The sequence below is a fragment of the Heteronotia binoei genome, chromosome 15, assembly GCF_032191835.1.
Source record: "Heteronotia binoei isolate CCM8104 ecotype False Entrance Well chromosome 15, APGP_CSIRO_Hbin_v1, whole genome shotgun sequence".
Classification (NCBI taxonomy): domain Eukaryota; kingdom Metazoa; phylum Chordata; class Lepidosauria; order Squamata; family Gekkonidae; genus Heteronotia; species Heteronotia binoei.
This window is the reverse complement of record NC_083237.1, coordinates 51,423,906-51,447,466: the sequence shown is the minus strand read 5'-3', so window position 1 is coordinate 51,447,466 and position 23,561 is coordinate 51,423,906. Positions and strand designations below refer to the sequence as shown.

General features: G+C 46.6%; 1 protein-coding gene across 1 annotated transcript in view; it reads left to right on the top strand.

Annotated features, from left to right (window-relative positions):
• Window positions 1–23,561, top strand: part of TBX21 (T-box transcription factor 21) — a 70,292-nt gene that overhangs the window by 34,078 nt on the left and 12,653 nt on the right. Inside the window, exon 2 of the mRNA XM_060255707.1 lies at window positions 21,529–21,683. Within this exon, the coding sequence (XP_060111690.1) occupies window positions 21,529–21,683 (155 nt within the window). The remainder of the gene's footprint in view (window positions 1–21,528; window positions 21,684–23,561) is intronic.

Below are 23,561 nucleotides of genomic sequence, written 5' to 3'. Positions count from 1 at the left end.
CCAACACCTTTCAGAGCCTTCGAGTGATGGCTGGGAAACCTGACATAGTAATGCACATTTCCATTTGTATGTTGGCAGCCTCTTGTTCTTTCTGTGTGTGTGTGCGCTTGTGTTTCCTGCCTTAAAGCAACCTCTTTGAGGTCCCTTCTCGCTGACCACACTCTGTTGTTAGCTTGTAGTCACTCAAATCATTTTTTTAAAAAAAAAATCATTAAAAATGAACATTTCCTGCATTAACCAAGTTAACTTGGTGGCTCTTTTGTAGCTTAAAAGTTGCGGTGCTGGAAACCCAATGTGTATATTTAGAATTATTTGTATAGGTGCCGTTTCAACAGGAGGTGGTTCACAAACTGGTTTTTTAAAAGTTTTTTTTAAGCAACAATGCATGCCCTCCAGAAAGCCCGTAATGCAGCTTTAACCAACAGGGACCATAATTTGAAACACCTGGGAACAGCTTCTACCGTCATTCTTCCTTCCTCCAGCTTATCCTCACAGCAGCTTTGTGAGATTAGGTTGAGAGCGTGTGACTGGCCCAAGGTGACCCAGCAAGCTTCCATGGCAATGTGGGAATTCAAACCTGGGTCTCCCAGTTCCTAGTCTGGTTCTCTAACCATAATTTATTTATTTAGTGAATTTCCATTCCCCGTAGGGCTCAGGGTGGAGAACAACATATAATAAAACAATAAAATCATTTTAAAACAGACATAAGAACATAAGAGAAGCCATGTTAGATCAGGCCAATGGCCCATCCAGTCCAACATTCTGTGTCACACAGTGGCAAATTTATATACACACACACACACACACACTGTGGCTAATAGCCACTGATGGACCTCTGCTCCATATTTTTATCTAAACCCCTCCTGAAGGTGGCTATGCTTGTGGCCGCCACCACCTCCTGTGGCAGTGAATTCCACATGTTAATCACCCTTTGGGTGAAGAAGTACCGTACTTCCTTTTATCCGTTTTAACCTGTCTGCTCAGCAATTTCATCGAGTGCCCACGAGTTCTTGTATTGTGAGAAAGGGAGAAAAGTACTTCTTTCTCTGCTTTCTCCATCCCATGCATTATCTTGTAAACCTCTTTCATGTCACCCCGCAGTCGACGTTTCTCCATGCTAAAGAGTCCCAAGAGTTTCAACCTTTCTTCATAACATATAACACATGAAGCTGCCTTCTACTGAATCAGACCTTTGGTCCATCAAAGTCAGTATTGTCTTCTCAGCCTGGCAGCGGCTCTCCAGGGTCTCAAGCTGAGGTTTTTCACACCTCTTTGCCTGGACCCTTTTTTGGAGATGCCAGGGATTGAACCTGGGACCTTTTGCTTACCAAGCAGATGCTCTACCACTGAGCCACCGTCCCTCCCCTTCAGACAACTCAGACAACTCAACAGCACTCAGATTACCATGACATCGCATATTGCCCAGCCTAACCATGTCACATCATGATATCTCATAGGGATGGCAGTTTTTATTCCAATTCCTAGCACAGGTGACAGTGCTGGCTGGGGAGGCCAACCAGATCAAGAATAGACGCCCGCAGCCTCAGCTAAAAGCCTGGCGGAACAGCTCCGTTTTACAGGCCCTACGGAAAGCTAATAAGCCGGGTAGGACCCGGATCTCAGTAGGGAGCTGATTCCAGATTGGGGCCAGGACTGAAAAAGCCCTGGTCCTAGTTGCGGCGAAGCGGGCGTCTCTTGGGCCGGGGTTGGCCAACAGATGTTGGGAGGCCAGATGTAACGACCTCCTGGGCATATATGGAATACCCCGCTGACTGTCAGTGGGCTGGGACATCCCAGTTTCGAAGGCCTATCCACTAAAATATCTTGGGAGGGCAAAATGTAAAAAAGGTAAAGGTAGCCCCCTGTGCAAGCACCAGTCGTTTCCGGCTCTGGGGTGACGTTACGTTTCATGGCAGACTTTTTATGGGGTGGTTTGCCATTGCCTTCCCCAGTCATCTACACTTTCCCCCCAACAAGCTGGGTACTCATTTTACCAACCTCGGAAGGATGGAAGGCTGAGTCAACCTCAAGTCGGCTACCTGAACCCAGCTTCCGCCAGGATTGAACTCAGGTCGTGAGCAAAGCTTAGGACTGCAGTACTGCAGCTTTACCACTCTGCGCCACGGGGCTCTTATGGCAAAATTAGGGGGGGGGGTGTATTCTGTAAGAAACATCCCCTATTCAACCCTTAATGAGTTTACATGCATTTCTCCTCCCCCCCCCACATCTGTTTCTGGGGGGAAAGAGTCTCAGCTGACCAGTCTGGCCACAAAGCTTTAATCAGGGCCAAGGTTGTGACCTGCAAAACAGGGCTGAGCACCTGCCTGGTGTTTTCCTCTCTCCACTGCATAACAATAACCAGCCCCCTTGGCCATTTGAAAGGACTTCCCAAAGCAATACTCCTGACTCTTCCAAACACAACAGAGAAGGATGTCACCCAGGGGGTGAAGAGGTCTGGCTGTCCCCTTCCAGTGTCCCAGGCTGTTTCCCCACTAGGACAGTTTGTTTGTTTGTTCTGCATTGCCCAGTGAAGCCTTTTGTGCCTTTGCAACTGGGATTTCAGACAGCTTTTGATACAACATGATATTCCCCATAAAAGTCCAGAATTGCTCAAGGTCCTCCTATCCATTTCTTCTATTTCTGTTATTTATAGTCTGCCTTTCTTGCCGAAACTCGAGGCTTGCAATTTAAAATGACGTGATAGATAATAAACGTAACAAAAAAAGCATGCGCCTGAGTGATGCCATAAAAACTGGACTGCAGAATCAGAGAATACAATGCAAAAAACAACACACAATGAAGAATAATGCCACACACACACACGTCTGTCTGTCTGTCTGTCTGTCAATCATCTATCTATTTCATTAGATTTGTATCCTGCCCTCCCTTTTTGTTCTTAATGCTTAATATCAAAATTAAGAAGGCAGCATGGTTTTAGACAGGAGCGCTGTTAAATAAGTCCATTTCCTTCTGAAGCTACAGTGAATACAAAAGAACATAAGAAGAGTCTGACTAGATTGGACCAACGGTCTATCTGGTCTACCATCCTGTCTCCCACAGTGGCCAACCAGTTCCTCTGGAGGGCTAACACTGGGGCACAGAGGCTGAGGCCTTCCCCTGATAAGAACATCAGAAAAGCCCTGCTGGATCAGACCAGTGGTCCATCTCGTTCAGCCTCCTGCCTCCCTCAGTGGCCAGCCATTTTCTCTGGAGGGTCAACATTGCACAGAGACTGAGGCCTTCCCCAGATGTTGCCTCCTGGCTCTGGGATTCAGAGGATTAGTGCCTCTGAATGCGGACCTTCCCCTCAGTCACGATGGCTAGTAGCCACTGAGAGACCTCTCCTCCATGCATCTATCAGATCCCCTTTTAAAGCTGTTTATTCCTGCAGTCGTCCCAACAGCTTCCTTTCTCCCTAAAACGCTGTCACCACAACATGGCAATTAACAATGCAATGAAAGCCGCTTGAAATTCACACAGACATTAACTGCAGTGCTGTTCCCTTTACAAAATAAAATGCCCCTCTGAGCAATGCCATTTTACTAATTCTATGGCCTGAAAGAAGTATACTCAGATGTCCCGCACAGCAAAGATCCCAGGTGGATTACTGTGTTAGTCTGTCACAGCAAAAGAAAACAGGAATCCAGTGACATCTTAAGAAGAAGACTGCAGATTTAAACACCCCCCCCCTTCTCTCTGAATCAGAGACTCAGAGCAGCTTACAATCTCCTTTATTTTTCTCCCCCACAACAGACACCCTGTGAGGTGGGTGGAGCTGAGAGAGCTCTCACAGCAGCTGCTTTTTCAAGGAGAACTCCTGTGAGAACTATGGCTGACCCAAGGCCATTCCAGCAGCTGCAAGTGGAGGAGTGGGGAACTCTTATCTGGTTCTCCCAGATAAGAGTCTGCACACTTAACCACTACACCAAACTGGCTCTCTTAAAAACTAGCCCCACTTAATCTTGCAGAAGCTTTTGTGAGTCGGGGTTCACTTCATCAGTTCACGTTGGAATAAATTTTGTTAAACGGCAGGGGAGGGATGCATAAGGAAGAGCAAGCCTGAGAAATCTCAAGAGCATTTTCATTGTCCACATCATGCAACCTAATGCTGTAATTGCATTTAACTAAGGATCCGATCTCTTGAATGGCTTTTACTTTTTTGCCTCTATCCTGAAGGCCACAGGGATCATTGAGATTGCTCATTGTTTCATGTTCTGCGTTTTAATAGTATTTTGTGCTTACTTCATTTATACCTCTTCTTTCTCCCTGGTGGGGACTCAAAGAGCGCGATCACATGAGAGCTTTGGCCCGACCTAGTCACGCCTTCTCTCCGGATTTAATCTGTGCAATCACACGTGCAGATCTACCCCTCGAGTCCCGCCTGAATTTACCTCGTTTTAGGATGGGCTGGGACCAGATTAAATAGCTACTGAGAACTTCCCAGTAGCAAATCTCTAAAGCGCATGCAGGGGACGTTTCCCGGCTGTCTGAATGGCTGGGGTGTGCAATGTAGGCGTCCTGCACCCACAGGAGCAGTCTGAATGCTCCTCTTTGTGATTGTGTAACCCGTGTCTCTCCTGGCAGCAGGGCAGCGGCTGTGTGATTACCGTGACACATATCTAACAGCAGTGGCTTCCTTTCTCCTGAAATTAAAGAAGACTCCAGATTTATACCCCACCCTTCTCTCTGAATCAGAGACTCAGAGTGGCTTACAATTGCCTATATCTTCTCCTCCCACAACAGACACCCTGTGAGGTGGGTGGGGCCGAGAGGGCACTCTTGACACTCTTACTTGTATTTTGTATGAAAAGGCATTGCAACTAAGCCAGACGCTATGTCTCTTGTCTTATTGTAAATAAGTTTGACAAGTTTGCCGCCTTGACCGGGGCCGATACTGCTGACATCTTTGGGCAAACTAAGTTGCCTACGATAGTTATGCCGTGTGCTCACACTATCCAGGCGCTCCTAAATGAATTCTGATTTATTGTTTTAATCGTTTAACTGTACTGAAGTTTTATTGTTGGTTTTAACCGTTTTATTATGCTAGAATCTGCCCTGAGCCCATCACGGGAAAGGGCAGACTATAAATTTATGGAAATAAATAAATAAGTTAAAAGCATTGTTTTGGGTTTTTTTTTTTTAAAAGAGCAGTGGTTTTTTCAAAGCCGGGATACTGCCGCACCAACTTCCCGGTGTGATCTCATCCACAGTGTCTTACCTCATTGTTCTCTCTCTCTCTCTCTCTCTCTCTCTCTCTCTCTCTCTCTCTCTTTTAAAATCATTTTTATGCTTTGGTTTAAAATGGCTGTTAATATCCATGATTTTTATGCTTTAACGGAATGGTTTTTCAATGTTGTGATGTCTTGCTTGTGTTTTATGTTATGATTCACAAGAACCAAGTTCTCTACATAGAGATTTTCTAAGCAAATACAGTTTTAAATAAACATTTTAAGGGTCTTTTATTGCCATAAATCTAGCCTGAGAAAACATGGGAGGACAACAGGGAAAACATTGAAGTGTGGCACATTGTCAATGACATTGTCTGTGTTCTCTATTAAAACTGATCAAACAAATGACGGCAGTTCTAGAAAATAGCCACAGTAGAAGCATATTGGATCAGTGAATGCAACAGTAGCGGGATCACAAGCATTTGTGGGCTTCTTTGTAGTGTTATAATAAAAGCAATCAGTCATCTAACTTTAATTAAGGTCTCTCATTGAATTTTTTGTCGTCTCAGACGACATATGATTCCCTATCACAGGGATCAGCATCCTTTTGTAATTAAAGAGCCAAACAACATTATAATTCAGAGCCAGAAGTCAACAAAGAGCTGGTATGGGAAAGCCCATTGACAGAATGGAAGCAGTACAGTTTAACATTACCAATAACTGATGCGTTGAGCAGTAATTCATCTGGTTTCCTCAGCCCAAATGCTGGTTGCTGCAGATCCTTTATCAGGAAGTGACACATACTCTCACAATAAGCTATAACTATGCACAAGAGCACATGTTACACATGTGGTAGTGCGCTGACACAAATCTGCACATGATCTGCACTCAGATCCCTGGCAAATGTTTAGCTCTACCATTTCCCTTTCTGTAAAGCATCTAAGAAACCCTTCAGTCCCACAAAAGCATGTCCCTGCCACTCCCTTCACTTCTCGGCAGGGGTATGAATTCTAGCAGGAGCTGCTTTGCATATTAGGCCACACACCCCTGATGTAGCCAATCCTCCAAGAGCTTACAATTATAAGCTCTTGGAGGATTGGCTAAATCAGGGGTGTGTGGCCCAATATGCAAAGCAGCTCCTGCTAGAATTCCACCCCTGCTTCTTGGTTATTCTAGCCTTCCTACCTACCCCTCCAAATATACCTTAACTGAAACATTTCATTTTCTTTTTTAAAGAGTTGCATTTGGTTTCTCACTGAGCCAAATTTGGCTCGCAAGCCATGTGCTGTAGCCCCAAGTCTAGCCCAGTGCATTTTTAGGTTCCTTGCCGTGTTTCTGGTTATGGCATTTTGGGGTAGAAGAGATCATTTTAGAGATCTGGCCCAGCACCCACACAGAATGAGCCCAATCACAGATGGAGGTGGAAGCTAATTAGATCCTTCATTTTTTTTTTTTGTTGGGTTTTTACCATCATGTCATACTTGATATATGGCAACCCTGTAGGGTTTTCAAGGCAAGAATCATTCAGAAGTGGCTTGCCATTGCCTGCCTCCATGTTAGGATCTAGTATTATTTGAGGGTCTCCCATCCAAATAGTACACAGAGCCACCCCTGCTTAGCTTCTGAGATCTGAAATGATCAAGCTAGCCTGAGCTATGCTGGTTAGGGTTTTCACATCTGTAGTTCCAGGGGTCATTTCGTAGCACAACTCATTTACATATGCCACACCACACACCCCAAGGGCAGGTGTGTCCTTGAAAGGAAGGTGTACTGAATTATACCAGCTCAGCATCTACCTTAAAATGCTTCTTGAATTATAATTGTCATAATTGTTCAGGGACAAAAAAATCTACTGTCCATCCCTGGACCAAAGGAGGCTAGGTTGCATTTGACGCAAGCTAGGGCCTTCTCAGTGGCAGCACCAGAATTGTGGGATGTTCTCCCGGAGGCCATAAGGGCCCTGCGGGATCTTTCTACTTTCCGCAGGGCCTGTAAGACCGAACTGTTCCAACAGGCCTTTGATATCTAACCGGGAGAGAACTGCCACCCCACATCATTATAGAGTTACTATATCACCATCAGAAAAAAAGAATTCACTTATATTGTAGTGGTACAACACCACAAAATGGTTTTAAATTGTAGTTGTGTTTTATTAGTTTTAACTTGTAATGAATGTTGTTAGCCGCCCTGAGTCCTTTTGCGGAGAGGGCAGGATAGAAATTTAAAGTAATAAATAATAATAATTAATTAATTAATTAATAAAACCTTACTCCCATCCCATCATACTTTCTGTAATAAACAATTTTATTAGTAACATATGGTAGCAAAACTATCTCTACAACTTATAAAAACTTAAAATGAAAGAAAAAAGGCTCTCCGCCCCATATCTTACTTTTTCCCCTCCCCTCCCCCCGTTGCTTGACCCCCGCCAGTGTTATTTACTTAAAGAAACAAATATTAAAGGTACACTTAACTATTAAAGACAGAAAAAAAACAAACCCCAACAGTTATCTTCTCATTTTAAAAAACCTTAATCATTATCAAAGATTGTCCAATGTCCTTTTATTTTCCACTCTTTTTCTACGTATCTTCTGAATTTCTTCCACTCCAACTTAAAAAGTTCCAAATCATAGTCTCTTAATTTTCTTGTTAATTTGTCCATTTCACTCCATGACATAACTTTTGTAATCCAATCCCATTTCTCTGGTATTTTTTCTTGCTACCATCCCATCATACTTTCAAAATGACTTTCTCCTATGTGGTCACAGTGGCATGAGGAAGATTTCCGTCTGTTTTTGTATGTTTTGGTTATTTTCCCTTTTTTTTGGTGGCGAAAAATATGAAAAAAGTTTGTCAAATTTTGGGCAGGAGCTCACAAGAACGGAGCAGGAATGTTTGAACACCCTTTTGCTGTAATCTTTGGGAAATTAAGTGAACTATGTAGGCCTGATTTTGAGCAGGAGCTCACAGGAACGGAGCTCCAGAACCTCTAAGTTTTATTGTGCTCTTTCTTTCTTAACCTGCCCCCTCCCCAAAGACTTGCTTCTGGGCACCACTGTTCAAACCCCCTGTGAGAATTTTGCTGAACTCTTGGTGCCCACAAGCAAGTCTTTGGAGGGGGGGGCGGGTTAAGAAAGAAAGAGCACAATAAAACTTAGAGGTTCTGGAGCTCCGTTCCTGTGAGCTCCTGCTCAAAATCAGGCCTACATAGTTCACTTAATTTCCCAAAGATTACAGCAAAAGGGTGTTCAAACATTCCTGCTCAGTGCAGAGCCATGAATGCGCAGAGGGGAGGGCGGGATATAAATTCAATTTCTTCTTCTTCAAAAGGAAACCATCCCCTGCATGTACTGATGGGGTTTCCTCAATGGAAATGCACTCTGTGCATGCCCAGGAATAGCTTTTTTGGTTTAGTTCAAATAGCCTGAGACTCTGTAACTTTTTGGCACCTTTTGGTGACTTTTGAGCTGGATCGAAGGGGTGGTCTGTGAGTCTGCCTTTGTGTGTTTTGGGACAACACTTGAATGAACCGATAAGGAGTAAATGAGGAACAGATGTGGGAGTGAGCTCCATCCCAGCAGGATCTGGAATGCCGCCTCTGGATGGGCTGTTTCCTCTTGGGATTTAAATTTAAGAAGTAATGGGATTAAAATATTGACAGAGTCTATCCTGGGGAGATGGCCATTGGAGACTGGATGACTTCTGTTTTGCATAGAGATCTTCCCAACAGGGGAGGGGGGGGGGGGGTTGTCTGCCTTGGCAGAGAGGAAAGTGGAACATGGGGAGAAGGAAGGAGGCAGAAGATGGCCATCCGGTCTGCTTTAACATTTTCTGCTTCCCTTTACTAACAGGCAGACTTCAAGCCAGCTGCCTTAGGAATGACTTCTGAAAGAAGAATTCCTGCTATGTTGTGGTAATGGGTAGCGACAGCAAAATGCGGGCAGCCAAGTAGTTGGTTCTAAGTAGGCAAACATCTGCTTGGGGTATCTGTTACTTCATTTATAGTCCACGTTTCTCACTGTGGCTCAAGGTGGACGATCAGAATAGAGAAGAACAATTCGGGCAGCATAAGATATCCAGTAATCCAGGGGTGGCCAAAGTTGCTTAACATAAGAGTCACACAGAATAAACAACAGAGGCTTGAGAGCCACGAGACATGAAAGAAGTACTTTTCTCCCTTTCTCACAATACAAGAACTCGTGGGCATTCGATGAAATTGCTGAGCAGACAGGTTAAAACAGATAAAAGGAAGTACTTCTTCACCCAAAGGGTGATTAACATGTGGAATTCACTGCCACAGGAGGTGGTGGCGGCCACAAGTATAGCCACCTTCAAGAGGAGTTTAGATAAAAATATGGAGCACAAGTCCATCAGTGGCTATTAGCCACAGTGTGTGTGTATATATAATTTTTTTTGCCACTGTATGATACAGAGTGTTGGACTGGATGGGCCGTTGGCCTGATCCAACGTGGCTTCTCTTATGTTCTTAATGAATGTCAGATGTTTAATAGGGAGGGAGGGAGGAAGGAAGAAAGGGAGGGAAGAGGTGGAAAGAAAGCAACTTTAACTTTAAATGCAAGCCAGTTGGCTTGGCTTGGAGAAGTGATTTAAAGAGAGAAATGCCTTTTCCAAGCCGACCAACAGGGCGGTGGGGGCTTCAAGAGCCACACAATATGTGTGAAAGAGCCACGTGTGGCTCCTGAGCTGCAGTTTGGCCACCCCTGCAATAAACAATGCAACCGGTAGAAATTAGGTAGCAGAAATTAGGTAGAAACTTAAACTGGGAAATGAAGCATGGCCTCCCGTAAACAATGCGGAGAGCAGATTAGGAAGATACAAGATGGAAACTACTGTCAACTCACTGCTGACTTATGGGGACACTGTAGGGTTTTCAAGGCAATTTTCATTCAGAGGTGACTTGTCATCACCTGCCTCTGTGCAGCAACCCTGGAATTCCTCAGTGGTCTCCCATCTGAATCCTGACCAGGGCGAACCCTGCTTAGCTTCTCAGAACTGATGAGATCTGGCTAGCCGGGGCCATCCGGGCTGGGCAAGATACAAAACAGTGCAGTAAAAGCAGGTTCATACGTACAACTCGCAATGCAGTTGACCACCGTCATGCTCCCTTATAAAAGCGATCTTTTGAACCATCCTATTGTGATCCTCCTTATAAAAATGCCCCTCCTAAACATTTCTGTTTTGCACGTTCTGCGGAAACATCAAAATTGGAATCGCTTCTGTTTTGTATACTAGAATGATTAAAGGTTTGGAACACTTTCCCTATGAAGAAAGGTTAAAATGCTTGGGGCTCTTTAGCTTGGAGAAAAGTTGACTGCAGGGTGACATGATAGAGGTTTACAAGATAATGCATGGGATGGAGAAGGTAGAGAAAGATGTACTTTTCTCCCTTTCTCACAATACAAGAACTCATAGGTATTCGATGAAATTGCTGAGCAGTCAGGTTAAAATGGATAAAAGGAAGTACTTCTTCACCCAAAGGGTGATTAACATGTGGAATTCACTGCCACAGGAGGTGGTGGCGGCTACAAGCACAGCCAGCTTTAAGAGGGGATTGGATAAAAATATGGAGCAGAGGTCCATCAGTGGCTATTAGCTACAGTATATTTGTGTGTGTGTGTGTGTGTATGTATGTATATGTGTGTGTGTATAAACACACACATATACTGTGTGACACAGAGTGTTGGACTGGATGGGCCATTGGCCTGATCCAACATGGCTTCTCTTATGTTCTTATACCTGCAGGCAGATGTTCAATAGGTGTGTAATTTTTTTATATGTGGTTTGTCCCGGAACACTTAGTATCCAGCAACTATTCACCTCAGTCCACCCACCCAGACGGATGGGTTAGTTGAACGGATGAACCAGACACTAAAAACCATGCTCCGTAAACCCAGCCCACTGCCTGGGACTTGTTTATCGACCCCCTCCTGTTTGCGTTCCGCCAAACACCCCAGGTCTCCACCGGGTACTCGCCCTTCGAGCTCCTATACTGGCGCCAGCCGAGGGAGATACTGGGCTTGGTGGAAGTGGGCTGGACCCGGCAAGAGGGCGACCAGCCTCCGGAGGCGCCTTGTGACTATGTTCGGCGTCTTCAAGAGCACCTAGCGGCAGTGCGTCAGGATGTCCTGGAGAACCTCGAATAGGCCCAACACCAACAGGAGCAGCAGTACAACAGTGGGACACGCTTCCGGATCTTCCGGATAGGGGATCAGGTGTTGGTCTCCCGGGCTGCCATGGCCAACCCCCACAGGGATCCTTGGCAGGGCCTCTATCGGGTGACCCGAGTGCTGGGCCTGCCGTCATACGAAGTTCAATGCGGTGTCCGGGCGCAGCAGATGAAGCGGTTCCACGTAAACGACCTCAAAGTGTAAAAAGTAAGGGTCAAGCATGCCGAGACTGAGGAGCCCCCACTGGATGACTCCCTCACCCCAGCCCAGCGACGGGACCTCCGGGCGGTCCTCGCAGAGTGTCCTCAGGTGTTCTCATCTGTGCCAGGCTGCACCCTGCTAGCAGTACACTGCATCCTCACTCCGCCGGGGGCAGTAGCCTGGGCCAGATGGCGGCCCATCCTGCAGAAACTGTGGGGGATCATGGCCACTGAAGTAGCAATTAGGGGTCATTGAACCCTCTCAAAGCGCATGGAGGAGCCCGGTGGAGGAGTTGTGACACACAACTCTTGGCACATAGGCTCTGACTTTACTTGATCAGTTCTGGACCACGTGGCATACAAAAAAAACACTGAATGCTATAGGTATGCTATAGAACAAGAGGCCTCAAGAATATCTCTAAGCTTTTGTCACTTCACTACATTTCCTTGTGGTCCAGCATTGTTCTGTTGTTTTATTCTGTTCTGTATTATGAGCCAATATGTGTACTTACCTTTCTGGCCTCTGAAGAAGACCAATTTAATCAGGTCAAGTTGAGTGGATTCCCATTGAGGTTTTATGATTTTACATAGGATAGAGGCTTATGATGGGTCCTTAAACGGTTTTAGCGTTCAACAATAAATACATTGTATATTGATTTATGATTTTTTTACACTTTGTTTTTAATGTTCAGCCCTTTAATTGCATATTAACCTTTTAGGTTTCTTACTCCAGTTTTTGGGTTAAGTTTTTTTCTCCTTCTTTGTTTTCTTTGAAAAATCTTAATCAGTGCTGTTATGTTCTTGTTATTTCAGTTTTATGAATCACCCCATCCTGGCTGGTGCCAGGCTCTGGGTGATGTACGAGGGATAAAACGGCATACATTTAAGCCGTTAAAACCAGTTAAAATAAAAACCGATTACAAACCCCGATGGCATCTTAGACTCGGCACTATAATATTCAGTACCAAAAAGGCACATGGCTAATCTGCTAAGGACTTCCTACATATTCGAGGCACTTATTTTTAATTATTACGGCATGCCTACCATCCCTAAACCCTGACACCGAAAACAAATCGCTGGGTCTGAACCCTCCTTCAATGGCTGCTCCATCCAAACATCTGGGATATGTGGTGGGCCAGGATTTCAGACCAGAAGCAGAAGAGTCTTTTCATTGTAGAAATTAAACACTAAATTAGGGTTGCCAATCTCCAGATGTCGACTGGAGATCTCCTGGGATTACAACTGATTTCCAGGGGACAGAGATCAGTTCCCCTGGAGAAAACAGCAGCTGTGGCAGGCATACTCTATGAAGAAGATGATGACAAGGAAGAAGAAGATGAAGAGATTGGATGTATACCCCCCTTTCACTCTGAGCCTCCGAGTGGCTTACAATCCCCTTTACCTTCCTCCCCCACAGCAGGCACCCTGTGAGGTGGGTGGGGCTGAGAGAGCTCTCCCAGAAGCTGCCCTTTCAAGGACAGCTCTGCGAGAGTTATGGCTGACCCAAAGCCATTCCAGCAGCTGCAGGTGGAGGAGTAGGGAACCCAACCTGGTTCTCCCGCGCACTTAACCACTACACCAAGCTGGCTCTCATTATATGGCATTATAACCCATCGGTCCCTCCCCTCCCTGAACCCCACCCTCCTTAGGCTCCACCCACAAAATCTCCAGGCATTTCCCAACCCAGAGCTGGCAACCCTACACTGAATGTATCAGTAGGGATGTGTCCAAAATTGTGAAAATCCAAGTTTGCCTTAAAGGATTTCTAGCCTTATGAATGTTAAAGAAAACTATGTTACATAATTTGCTTTGAATGGCACACCAATGCAGTTTCCTGGGGGATGGGGGCAGAAGAACAACATGAGCTTCTTTGGGGTCACCATTAGGGGGAAAGGTAGGGTGTAAGCAAAGTAAATAAATTGCAGAGAGAAGCCAGATCTGCTGTTCAGCTGCTTCTGGGGAGAGAGAACTCTCCCTGAAGCTCGCTTTCATTCCCTCCTTCTATCTCCCGTTCACCTTTCCAAACGCTCAAGGTGGCAGACAGATCATTTTAATTCCACACTTCCCCCGAAGGATTCAGGCAGCATACCTAGCTTTCCCTCTCTTTTGTTCTTACAGAAATCCCATGAGCGGGGGTTATGCTGAGAGTGAGTGACTGGCCCAGGATCAGCCATTGCCAAGTTTCTGTAGCAAAATGGGGATTTGAACTTGGGTCTCAGAATTTGAGCAAATTTAGGAGGATGGTGGAAGATAGAAGGGCCTGGCATGATGTGGTCCATGGGGTCGTGAAGAGTCGGACTCAACTGTGAGACTGAACAACAACAACTCACAGATCCTACTCCGACTTTCAGACCACTGCACCATGGTGGAAAAAGCACTGAACTGGACCCTCCCATGAAACAGCCTTCTTATTTTAAACTGCCATTATCAGGAAAGTGCTAGGTGGGGTACTAAATATGTGGTGAACGGAGCTATTCTGTCAGTTGCTTCCAGTACCGGTACGCCCATTCACTCCCACCAGGTAGGTGGAAAATTCCCCTCAGACTACCACTTCCATTTACCATGGCACAATCCATGTGTGGGTGGATGGGGGGCTATTAATCTAGTTATTAATTTTTTCCCCAACTCACTCTTAGTGTTAGTCAACAGTATGGTAAAAAAATGTCCCTCTACTTAAAAATAATCTTGTGTATCCCTTTCTGATTTGACAGGCTCTTGTGGCGTCGGTGGTTGTAAGGCTGTTTTGGTTTGGTATAAGGAGCTGATTCACACAGTGCATATACACATGACTAAAATTGATACATACATGACTAAAATGTTCTGTGGATATTATACTCATATATTATCTTTGTGTTTCTGATATTTTTGAAATGTCTTGATCAGGGCCAGTGCGACCCAGTAGGCCAGATAGGCAGCTGTCTAGGGCGCCACATGGCCACAGGCTGCCCACCTCTCTGCCACCCTCCTCCACTTCACCATCCAGCCTGGCAGTCTGTGGGTGGGCAGCAGCAAAGGGGCTCAGCGTGGGCAGCAGAATGGAACAGCAGCAAGTGTGCCACGGCAAGGGATGCAAAAGCAGGGAGAAAACCCTGCCGCCATGCCTCTCGGGGTCTCAGAGAGGCATGTGGAGGGAATCCTTCCCCTGCTTTTGCACCCCAGGGGTGAAAAGGCTATTGCAATGTGCAGTTGTAGCCATAGTTGTAGAAATGTGCGGATACTGCCTTCGACTAAATCAAAATGGAGGCAAACTTTCTAATGAATCCCACACACACCTCATCGGAACAAGCAGAGCTGGCCTTGGGAGAAGCAAAATGCCCTTGCCAGGGTGGGGTGGGGTGATATTAGTAACACCAGGGCTTTTTTTGAGCAGGAACATAGTTCTGGCTGGCTTGGTGCCAGGGGTTGAGGCCCGATATGCAAATGAGTTGCTGCTGGACTTTCGCTACCACAAAAGCCCTGTGTGAAACAATGGTGGCATGGGGGTGGTGGTGGGCTAATATGCAAATTAGTTCCTGCTGGGCTTTTTTGGTAGAATACTGAATAACAGTATTGCCAACCTTCAGGCTGGGACTGGAGATCTGCCAGAATTACAACTGATCTCCCAGAATAGTTCCCCTGGAGAAAATGAAAGCCTTAGCAGGTAGGGACTAAGACGTTATACCCACTGAAGGCCTTCCCTCCCTCCCCAAAACCTGCCCTCCCCAGTCTCCACCCCCCAAATCTCCAGGAATTTCCCAACCCAGAGCTGGCAATCTGCTTTGAGCCCCAGTGAGAAAAGGTGGACTATAAGCAACCTAAATACCTAAGTAAACGGAAACCAGAGTACCAGAGCTACAGTAGGATTGCCACCTCTGGCTTGGGAAAGACCTGAGATTTTGGGAGGTGGAGTCTGGGGAGGGGAGGGGCTTCAATGGGATATAATCCCATAAAGTGCCCCCTCCAAAGCAGCCATTTTCTCCAGGGGAACTGATCTGGTTTGCCTGGAGATCAAGTGTAATAGCAGGAGACCTCCAGGCCCCACCTGGAGGGTAAGCAACCACACAAGAGAATCACAGTAACAGGTAGATAGGAGATAAAAATCCATTTCGGATATCTGGGTATGGACGCCAATGAATTCAATTCTCTACAAGCAGACTTTTGCACGGGTCCCAGTCCTTTATGCTGGCCCTTGCTAAGGGAGAACTCTCTCTAGGGTTGCCAGCTTCCAGGTGGGTAGGAGATAAAGCACAAAGCATTGATTTGCTTGTAGAGGAACTCATTGGCGTTCATACCCAGATATCTGAAATGGATGTCTGAAGCCTGAAGAAGCAATAGTGAAACAAGGCATTAGTTAGTACATCCTTGTCTCAATGATTGAACTGCTGGCTGCCTTATAAATTGGAATTGGGATCAATTCTGACATCAATCTTCTTCAATTCATCATCGGACTTGTTGGCAAGAAAATAGCATTGGATTGCTTTAAAGACTGGACTTAAATCTCCAATAGGTCTTTTATGATGTTCTGTTCTGTATAAGTGATTGCATTGATTTTGCCTTAAGTGTGGTATATAATATATAAGTTTTGATAGTATTATTAGTTATAATTTCTTTATTCCAGTATTTTCCTCAAAAAGAAAGATTGTAGGCCTTCAGTGGTGTAATCAAAGGCACTGATCCATATAGGGACGCCATATAAGAGTTGGGGGCTAGATTTCGCACTGAAAGCTCTTAGGCCCATAGGGACATATCGGTTCCCTTTCAGATAGAAAAAGCGGGCAATTGCCAAAGCACTAGTTCTTGCCACTGTTAGAGCGCACTTGCGATGGGTTGCCCAGCTCCCATTATAAGAAAAATTAATCCCCAGATATTTGGTAGTTTTAACCTGTCCAATAGGGTTTCCCTGGACTGACCATGATAGTTGCTTCCAAGATTTAGAGAAAACTAAAATCTTTGTTTTCCCATAATTCAGGGTTAACTCGTTATTGTTGAGATAGGTCATGACTTGATGAAATAGACGCCTCAGTCCAATTTGGGAACATGACAATAATATTTTGTTTGAGGCTGGTAATCATGGAAGCTTTGTGCTTTATCTCCTACCCACCTAGGGGGTGACGGCTGTATACCAGACGACCAGGAGGGTCTCATGTGCAGGCTACATTGTGAGGAATAATATACATGCATGAGGCTTGCATAGGGAAGCCCCCCAAGTCATTAGAGTGCACAGGTGGGCAACTGCTCTTCATATTTTCCTCACTGCAGGCACACAAATGCCTGTAGCAAACCCTGGACATAAACTTCTCAAGCAGTCTGCTTTTCTACCCCATCTTTCCTCTCTCTCTCTCTCTTTCCCCTTCTCGCTTTCTCTGAAATTAGAAGCGGTGTCTATTTCTGAACCGGAAATTGTGGAGGCAGAAATCCAAGGCGTGAGCAGGGGGGTGGGGGAAGGGAGGGGGAGCAAAGAGGGAAACGTTGGGGGGGAGAGAATTTGGTAAGGTCACTGCGGGTAAGGAAGAAACAGAGCTGTCGGGCCACCTGTCGCCTTCCGACGAATGGATTTTTAGGAACGAAAGGCTGCAGCTGGTGTAATTCCGCCTGGCACTGCTCTGCTTTTCATCGGAGAGTGGTGCTGGTGGGGGGGAACGGCCTGGAAACGTATTGACCGCTGGAAAACAGATTGTGGAAACCGAACTCTTCAGAGATGAATGGAGTAATTGATGAATGAAGTCAACCGCGCGATGTAGAGCTCGGTCTCTCTCTCCGCAGGAAGAGATGGGACCCGAAAGAACGAAAGGCCTCATCTTCACATGGAGTGGAACTCTGGCCCCCTTCCTCATCTTTAGGGTTGCCAGGTCCGAAATATTGGGGAACTTTGGGAGTGGAGCCAAGAGCAAGGTTGTGACAAACACAATTGAAGTCCAAAAGGAGTTCCGGCGATCACATTTAAAAGGACCACACGCCTTTTAAATGTCTTCCTTCCATTTGGAAATAATGGATAGGGGCACTGCTCCCACCTGGGGATTGGCAGCCCTAGATAAATCTGAAGCAGCTTTTACATTCTTACTTCACTTTACACAGAGGCAAACATTTGGTAGCCCTGCTCCAGGGCAATATTATTCCTTGCGCATGTTAATTTTGGAAAGGGCCTGATTTTTAACTTCACAACAACCTTGCTGTGTAGAACTCTTTTCCCCCATTGTGTACATGACTGCGGTTTGTCCAAGACATGGTGAAAACACAGTGATGAATGCAGGATTCAAAAATGAAGTCCCGCTCTACCTGCTCCTTGTTCCATACCCTTCCCCATAGTTTCAACTCTGGCTGTGAGGCCCCACTCCTCCAGAAATCACAGAGATCAGTTCCCCTGGATAAAAAGTCTGCTTCGGAGAGTGGACTCTATGGGATTATACCAGGACTTTGTTTTGTAGCAGGAACTCCTTTGCATATTAAGCCACACACCCCTGATGTAGCCAATCCTCCAAGAGCTTACAGTAGGCCCTCTACTAAGAGCCCTGTAAGCTCTTGTAGGATTGGCTATATAAGAGGGGTATGGTCTAGGGTTGCCAAATCCAATTCAAGAAATATCTGGGGACTTTGGGGGTGGAGCCAGGAGACTTTGGGGGTGGAGCCAGGAGACATTGGGGGCGGAGCCAGGAACAAGGGTGTGACAAGCAGAATTGAACTCCAAGGGAGTTCTGGCCATCACATTTAAAGGGACAGCATACCTTTAAAAATGTCATTTCCAAGCTCCGGGGTGGTGCACAGCCCCTTGCTCCGCGGGTGGCAGCACCACTTTTTCTCCTTGGCACAGCTGCTCTGACTGCAAGGGGTGGAGCCGGTGACGTTACAAGGAAGTTGCTAGGCGGCCCGTAGGCATCGTTCTGGTTCTGCGGCTTGGTTTATAACGCGCCTGGTGTCCGCCACAGTCTCAGCCGATGCCCGCCCGCCCCTTCCTCATCACCTTCGGCCGGAGAAGAGGCACCTGAGGGGTGCACGAAGGGGAAGAGGCGAAGACAGGGGGGGGGGCACTCGGGTGTCACAGCAACCCAACGCTCGCCACCTCTTGCGCTCTTATTTGCAAAGCAAACACGATGCCCCCAAGACTCGCTCCGACCCGGCCACAGCCGGCCGCAGAGAGAGAGCTCAACCTTTCATTAGCACGCAAAGCAGCATGGGACTTGTAGTCTTCTGTGACATCCAGCAGACGAAGAACACTTTTAGTGAACTACAAGTCCCATAAACTGCAGAGAGAGCAGTCAAACGGGAGTCTGAAGAATACTTTTTAAGGGCCCGCCGGGAGTGAAAGGGGGAAGGGGCAGGACACGCGCGCTTCTCTCCCTCCCTCCGGGGACAGCTGGCGCTCCACCAGCAGGGCACGGAAGAGCCCCCAGCCAGCTGGGCTGAGGCCGGAAGGGAAGCTGCGCGGCCACCACCAAGTGCTCCGAGAAGGAGCGCCCAGCTCCAGCCCACCCCACCAGCGCGGCGCAAGACCTCGGTCAGCAGAAAACCCAGCCAGAGGCCCGCTCGCACTCGGCTCGGCTCGTCTTGTCTTGGGCAGATGGGAAGGGCCGCCATCCCCCCCCCCCCGCTTTCCAGATTTCTGGGGAGCGGGGGGAGGAGCCTCCAAACCAGGGGGCCCCCGCCCAGGCGGGGGATTTGGGAAGGCTAGTATGGTCTAATATGCAAGCAGTTTCTGCTACAAAAAAAGTCATGGGTTATACCCTGCTAAAATCCCTTGGCCCTGACCTGGATAGCCCAGGCTAGCCCGATCGCATCGGATCTCAGAAGCAAAAAGGCTTGGATGGGAAACCTCCAAGGAATGCCAGGGTCATGTTGCAGAGGCAGGCAATGGAAATCACCTCTGAACGTCTCTTGCCTTGAAAGACCTATGGGGTTGCCAGAAGTCATCTGTGGCTTGATACCCCCCAAAAAACCAAAACTTCAGGAGGTTCCTTGCTCGGAAACCCAAATACAGCCTATGAAAAACATCGTAGAGTTGGTTAAGGCAGGGCTATTGAACTCATTTGTTATGAGGGCTGGATCTGACATAAATGAGACCTTATTGGGCCAAACCATGTGTCATAAAATGTAATGCCGGGTAGCGGACACAAACACAATTATTTTTTTAAAAAAAAACAAACCCATAAAATAAAACATGCTTAAAACATTTGCACTCTTACAATATTTTGTTAATTTAACAGTCTCTGATAACTGACACTTTTTGTTCTGAATTATTGCCTTAAAAAACTAGAGACAACGTCTGTGCTGTAGCAATCTTGAGCATGCTGTTCAGGTGTGTATCTATAAGTTGCAAACCTACTTTTTATTTGCTCGCAGGCCTGATAGGACCCCTTTGGGGCTTGATCTGGCCCCTGGGCTGCATGTTTGACACCCAAAAATCCTTATAGGGATTCCAAAATCCCTATAGCAGTTTCTGTTTGAAACTGCTCTGCTGTACCAATGCAAAGGCCCACAGTAGCTATCCTAGGGTCACTAGATCACCTCTGGCCACTGGTTGGCGTTGGCGATTGAATTGCCAGATCCAGGTTGGGAAACTCCTGGAAATGTGGAGATGGAGCCTGGGGAGGACAGGGACTTTAATGGAGTCCGGTGCCATAGAGTCCACCCTCCACAGCACCCATTTCTTCCAGAAGCCATTGTGAGTGTAGTGCCTGTCTTTGAATATTGTTTGGAGACACTTTTTGTGCCCTTGTGAATACATTAATATTCTTTGCAGTCACGGAACGCCGTGAAAGTATCAGTGTTAGCTTGTTTTGAATTGGAAGGGTTTTTTGCATGTTGTTACAAATAGAGCTCCCTATGCTTGAAGAGTGATCGAAGCAGGACGTTTCAAGTCAGCCCCCTGAACGTCAGGACTCCTGGTTATTATTGTAATTGCATCGTAAATTGTACCTTGCCTAATTATTATTCCATTATTTTGTCATTATAACCGCTTGGTTGTATTTTTTTCCCCTCAGTCTGAAGTGACCTCTCTCCTGTTTTTTCCCACTTGGAGGCTGGTATCCCTAAGAGGGTGGGGAATGAAGGGTTGTGGGCAGGCCCGGCGCGTGGGAGAAGGCCATGTAGGAGGCTGCCTCGGGTGCCGCATGGCCTACAGGGTGCCTCAAGGTGCCCCCTCCCCACATGCCAGCTGGCGCAGCTCTGCCTCTTTCCCCTGCCCAAAACTCGGGCAGAGGAAAGAGACAGTTCAGCCTTGCTTCCGGGCTGCCTCTCCTGCAGGGGAGCTGGTCTGAGAGCGAGGACGAGCCCCTGCGCCAGCTCGTCCTGAAGGGTTGTGGGCAGGCCCGGCGCGTGGGAGAAGGCCATGTAGGAGGCTGCCTCGGGTGCCGCATGGCCTACAGGGCGCCTCAAGGTGCCCCCTCCCCACATGCCAGCTGGCGCAGCTCTGCCTCTTTCCCCCGCCCAAAACTCAGGCAGAGGAAAGAGACAGTTCGGCCTTGCTTCCGGGCTGCCTCTCCTGCAGGGGAGCTGGCCTGAGAGCGAGGACGAGCCCCTGCACCAGCTCCTTCTCCTGCCCGAGACTGGGTGAAGGAAAGAGGCTCAGCTTCGCTCTCGGGCTGGCTCCCCTGCATGTGGGGAGGCGGAGCAGGGTTGGGAGTTTGCTCGCTGGGTTCCCCGAGAGGAGCCCAGTGTGCAAACGGGGCCAGATCCAGGCGCCTTTAAAAAACTAGACTCCAAGGAAGCCTCCAAAGAGCAAAGTGGAGAGGGAAAGCGGCCTCACAATGACGTCACATAGTGATGTCATTGTGGCGCGTGCGCTATGCATGCGCAAAAAACATAAAAAATGAGAGAGCTGGGAGGGTGGGGGCGCGGCACTGGGGTCTGCCTCTAGCGATAGAACCCTCAGTGCCAGCCCTGGTTGGGGGATTTTAATTCTTTTTAAAAAAAAACAAACCTGAGCTTACCATGTGACTGACCTTCTTTGTGTTTCTCTCTCCCTCCACCCACGTGCCTGCTTCAACCCTCAACTGCTAGGAGGATGTTCCCATTTCTGAGCTTCAACATCACTGGGCTGGACCCCGTGGCTCATTACAGCATCTGTGTGGACATTGTGTTAGTGGATCAACACCACTGGCGGTACCAAGGCGGGAAATGGGTGCAGTGTGGCAAGGCGGAAGGAAACATGCCAGGTATGGTGGAGAAATCGTTTGTTCCCTCTTTTGACCGATCCCCAAAGTGTGGCCAGGTTAGTCTGTGGCAGTGAAGTGAAACAGAAATTGAGAGGTACCTTCAAGACTCACGGGTTTGCTCCTGTAGGATTATTTGTGAGTCCAGCTTTGCTTCTTCAGAAGTCTAGGAAGCAGATAATTAGTTTACAGACATAGCCAAAGTTGCAGAAAAGGTGGTAGGGAGAAGTCATAAAAGTCTCTGTGAGGGGCAAAATCCACTTTATATGAAGACGTGAGACCTGTGTTGTATTGTTGTTCATTTACAATCAATGGCCATTTACAACCATTTACATTTTTGTAGCAGGAGCTCCTTTGCATATTAGGCCACACACCCCTGATGTAGCCAATCCTTCAAGAGCTGACAGGGCTCTTAGTGTGGGGTTTACTGTAAGCTCCAGGAAGATTGGCGACATGATGGGTGTGGTTCAACCTAATATGCAAAGGAGTTTCTGCTGCAAAAGAAGCCTTGGCTATTTGCATATAGTTAACAGCAGTCCCAAAGGAAATAAAAATCCCATTGAATCCCAACATATAGGATATGAGGCATAGTAAATACATAACACCATTTAAATATATATATTAAAATAATTGAAACCATTAAAATCATGCCAAAAATTGTTCTGTTACTTACTATTATATTCCGGGTTCGCTACAAGGTGCTGGTTATTACCTTTAAAGCCCTATATGGCCGAGGCCCTGTCTACTTTAGGGACCGCCTCTCCCCACATGTTCGCCAGAGAACACTAACATCTAGCTCCCAAGGCCTTTTAAGGATCCCTGGACCAAAGGAGGCCAAACTGAAAGTAACAAGAGAGCAGGCCTTCTCCGTAATGGCCCCCCACTGGTGGAATCAATTACCGGAGGAAGTGCGAGCCCTGCGGGACTTTAGTCAGTTCTGCAGGGCTTGCAAAACTACCCTCTTTATGCAAGCATATAAGGAGTCCTGAAAACGATACCTTGCCATCGAAAAATATCTACTGAATAGCACCTTAATTTATGGTAGTCTTAACTCTTATGTAGTTTTAACCTTATGTAACTGTTTTTAAATGTATGTATCAATTGTATTTTAAAATTGTCTCATGTAAATCATGGGAAACCATGTCTTGTTAGCCGCCCTGAGCCTGCTTCGGCGGGGAGGGCGGGATACAAATTAAAGTTTATTATTATTATTATTATTATTATTATTATTATTATTATTATTATTATTACTATGGAATTTTATTATGTGAACACAAAACTATTTTCCTGGAGACAGTTGGTTTCTCAGCTATTAAAAGTTTCTCCAAGCAGGTTTTGTGCAAAAACTGTCGATTTATCTAAGAGGAGAGAAATAATCTTATCCCATATTTCTGCATAAAAAGGACAACAGAAAAAGACACAGAAAAGTCCCAGCAATTCCACTTCACCTATAGTAGAGGGGCAGTCTTTCTGAAAATGGGAACTTTTTTTGAGCAGGGGCACACAGGAACTCAGCTTGGCCTGTGGGAAACAATGGTGATGTCAGGGGGTGTGGCCTAATATACAAATGATTTCCTGCTGGGCTTTTTCTACAAAAAAAGCCCTGGGGATCTTTTTATATCTTCCGCCTAGTACCACATCTAGCATAGCTGCGCATCTAGCCAGGGTAAAAGCTGTCCTATAAGAAGGAACATCTAACTGGCTAAGACAAGGGTGGCCAACGGTAGCTCTCCAGATTTTTTTGCCTACAACTCCCATCAGCCCCCAGCATGGCCAGTGGCTAGGGCTGATGGGAGTTGTAGGCAAAAAACATCTGGAGAGCTACCGTTGGCCACCCCTGGGCTAAGATGTTGGGCCGGGGTCACAACATATCTAAGGAAG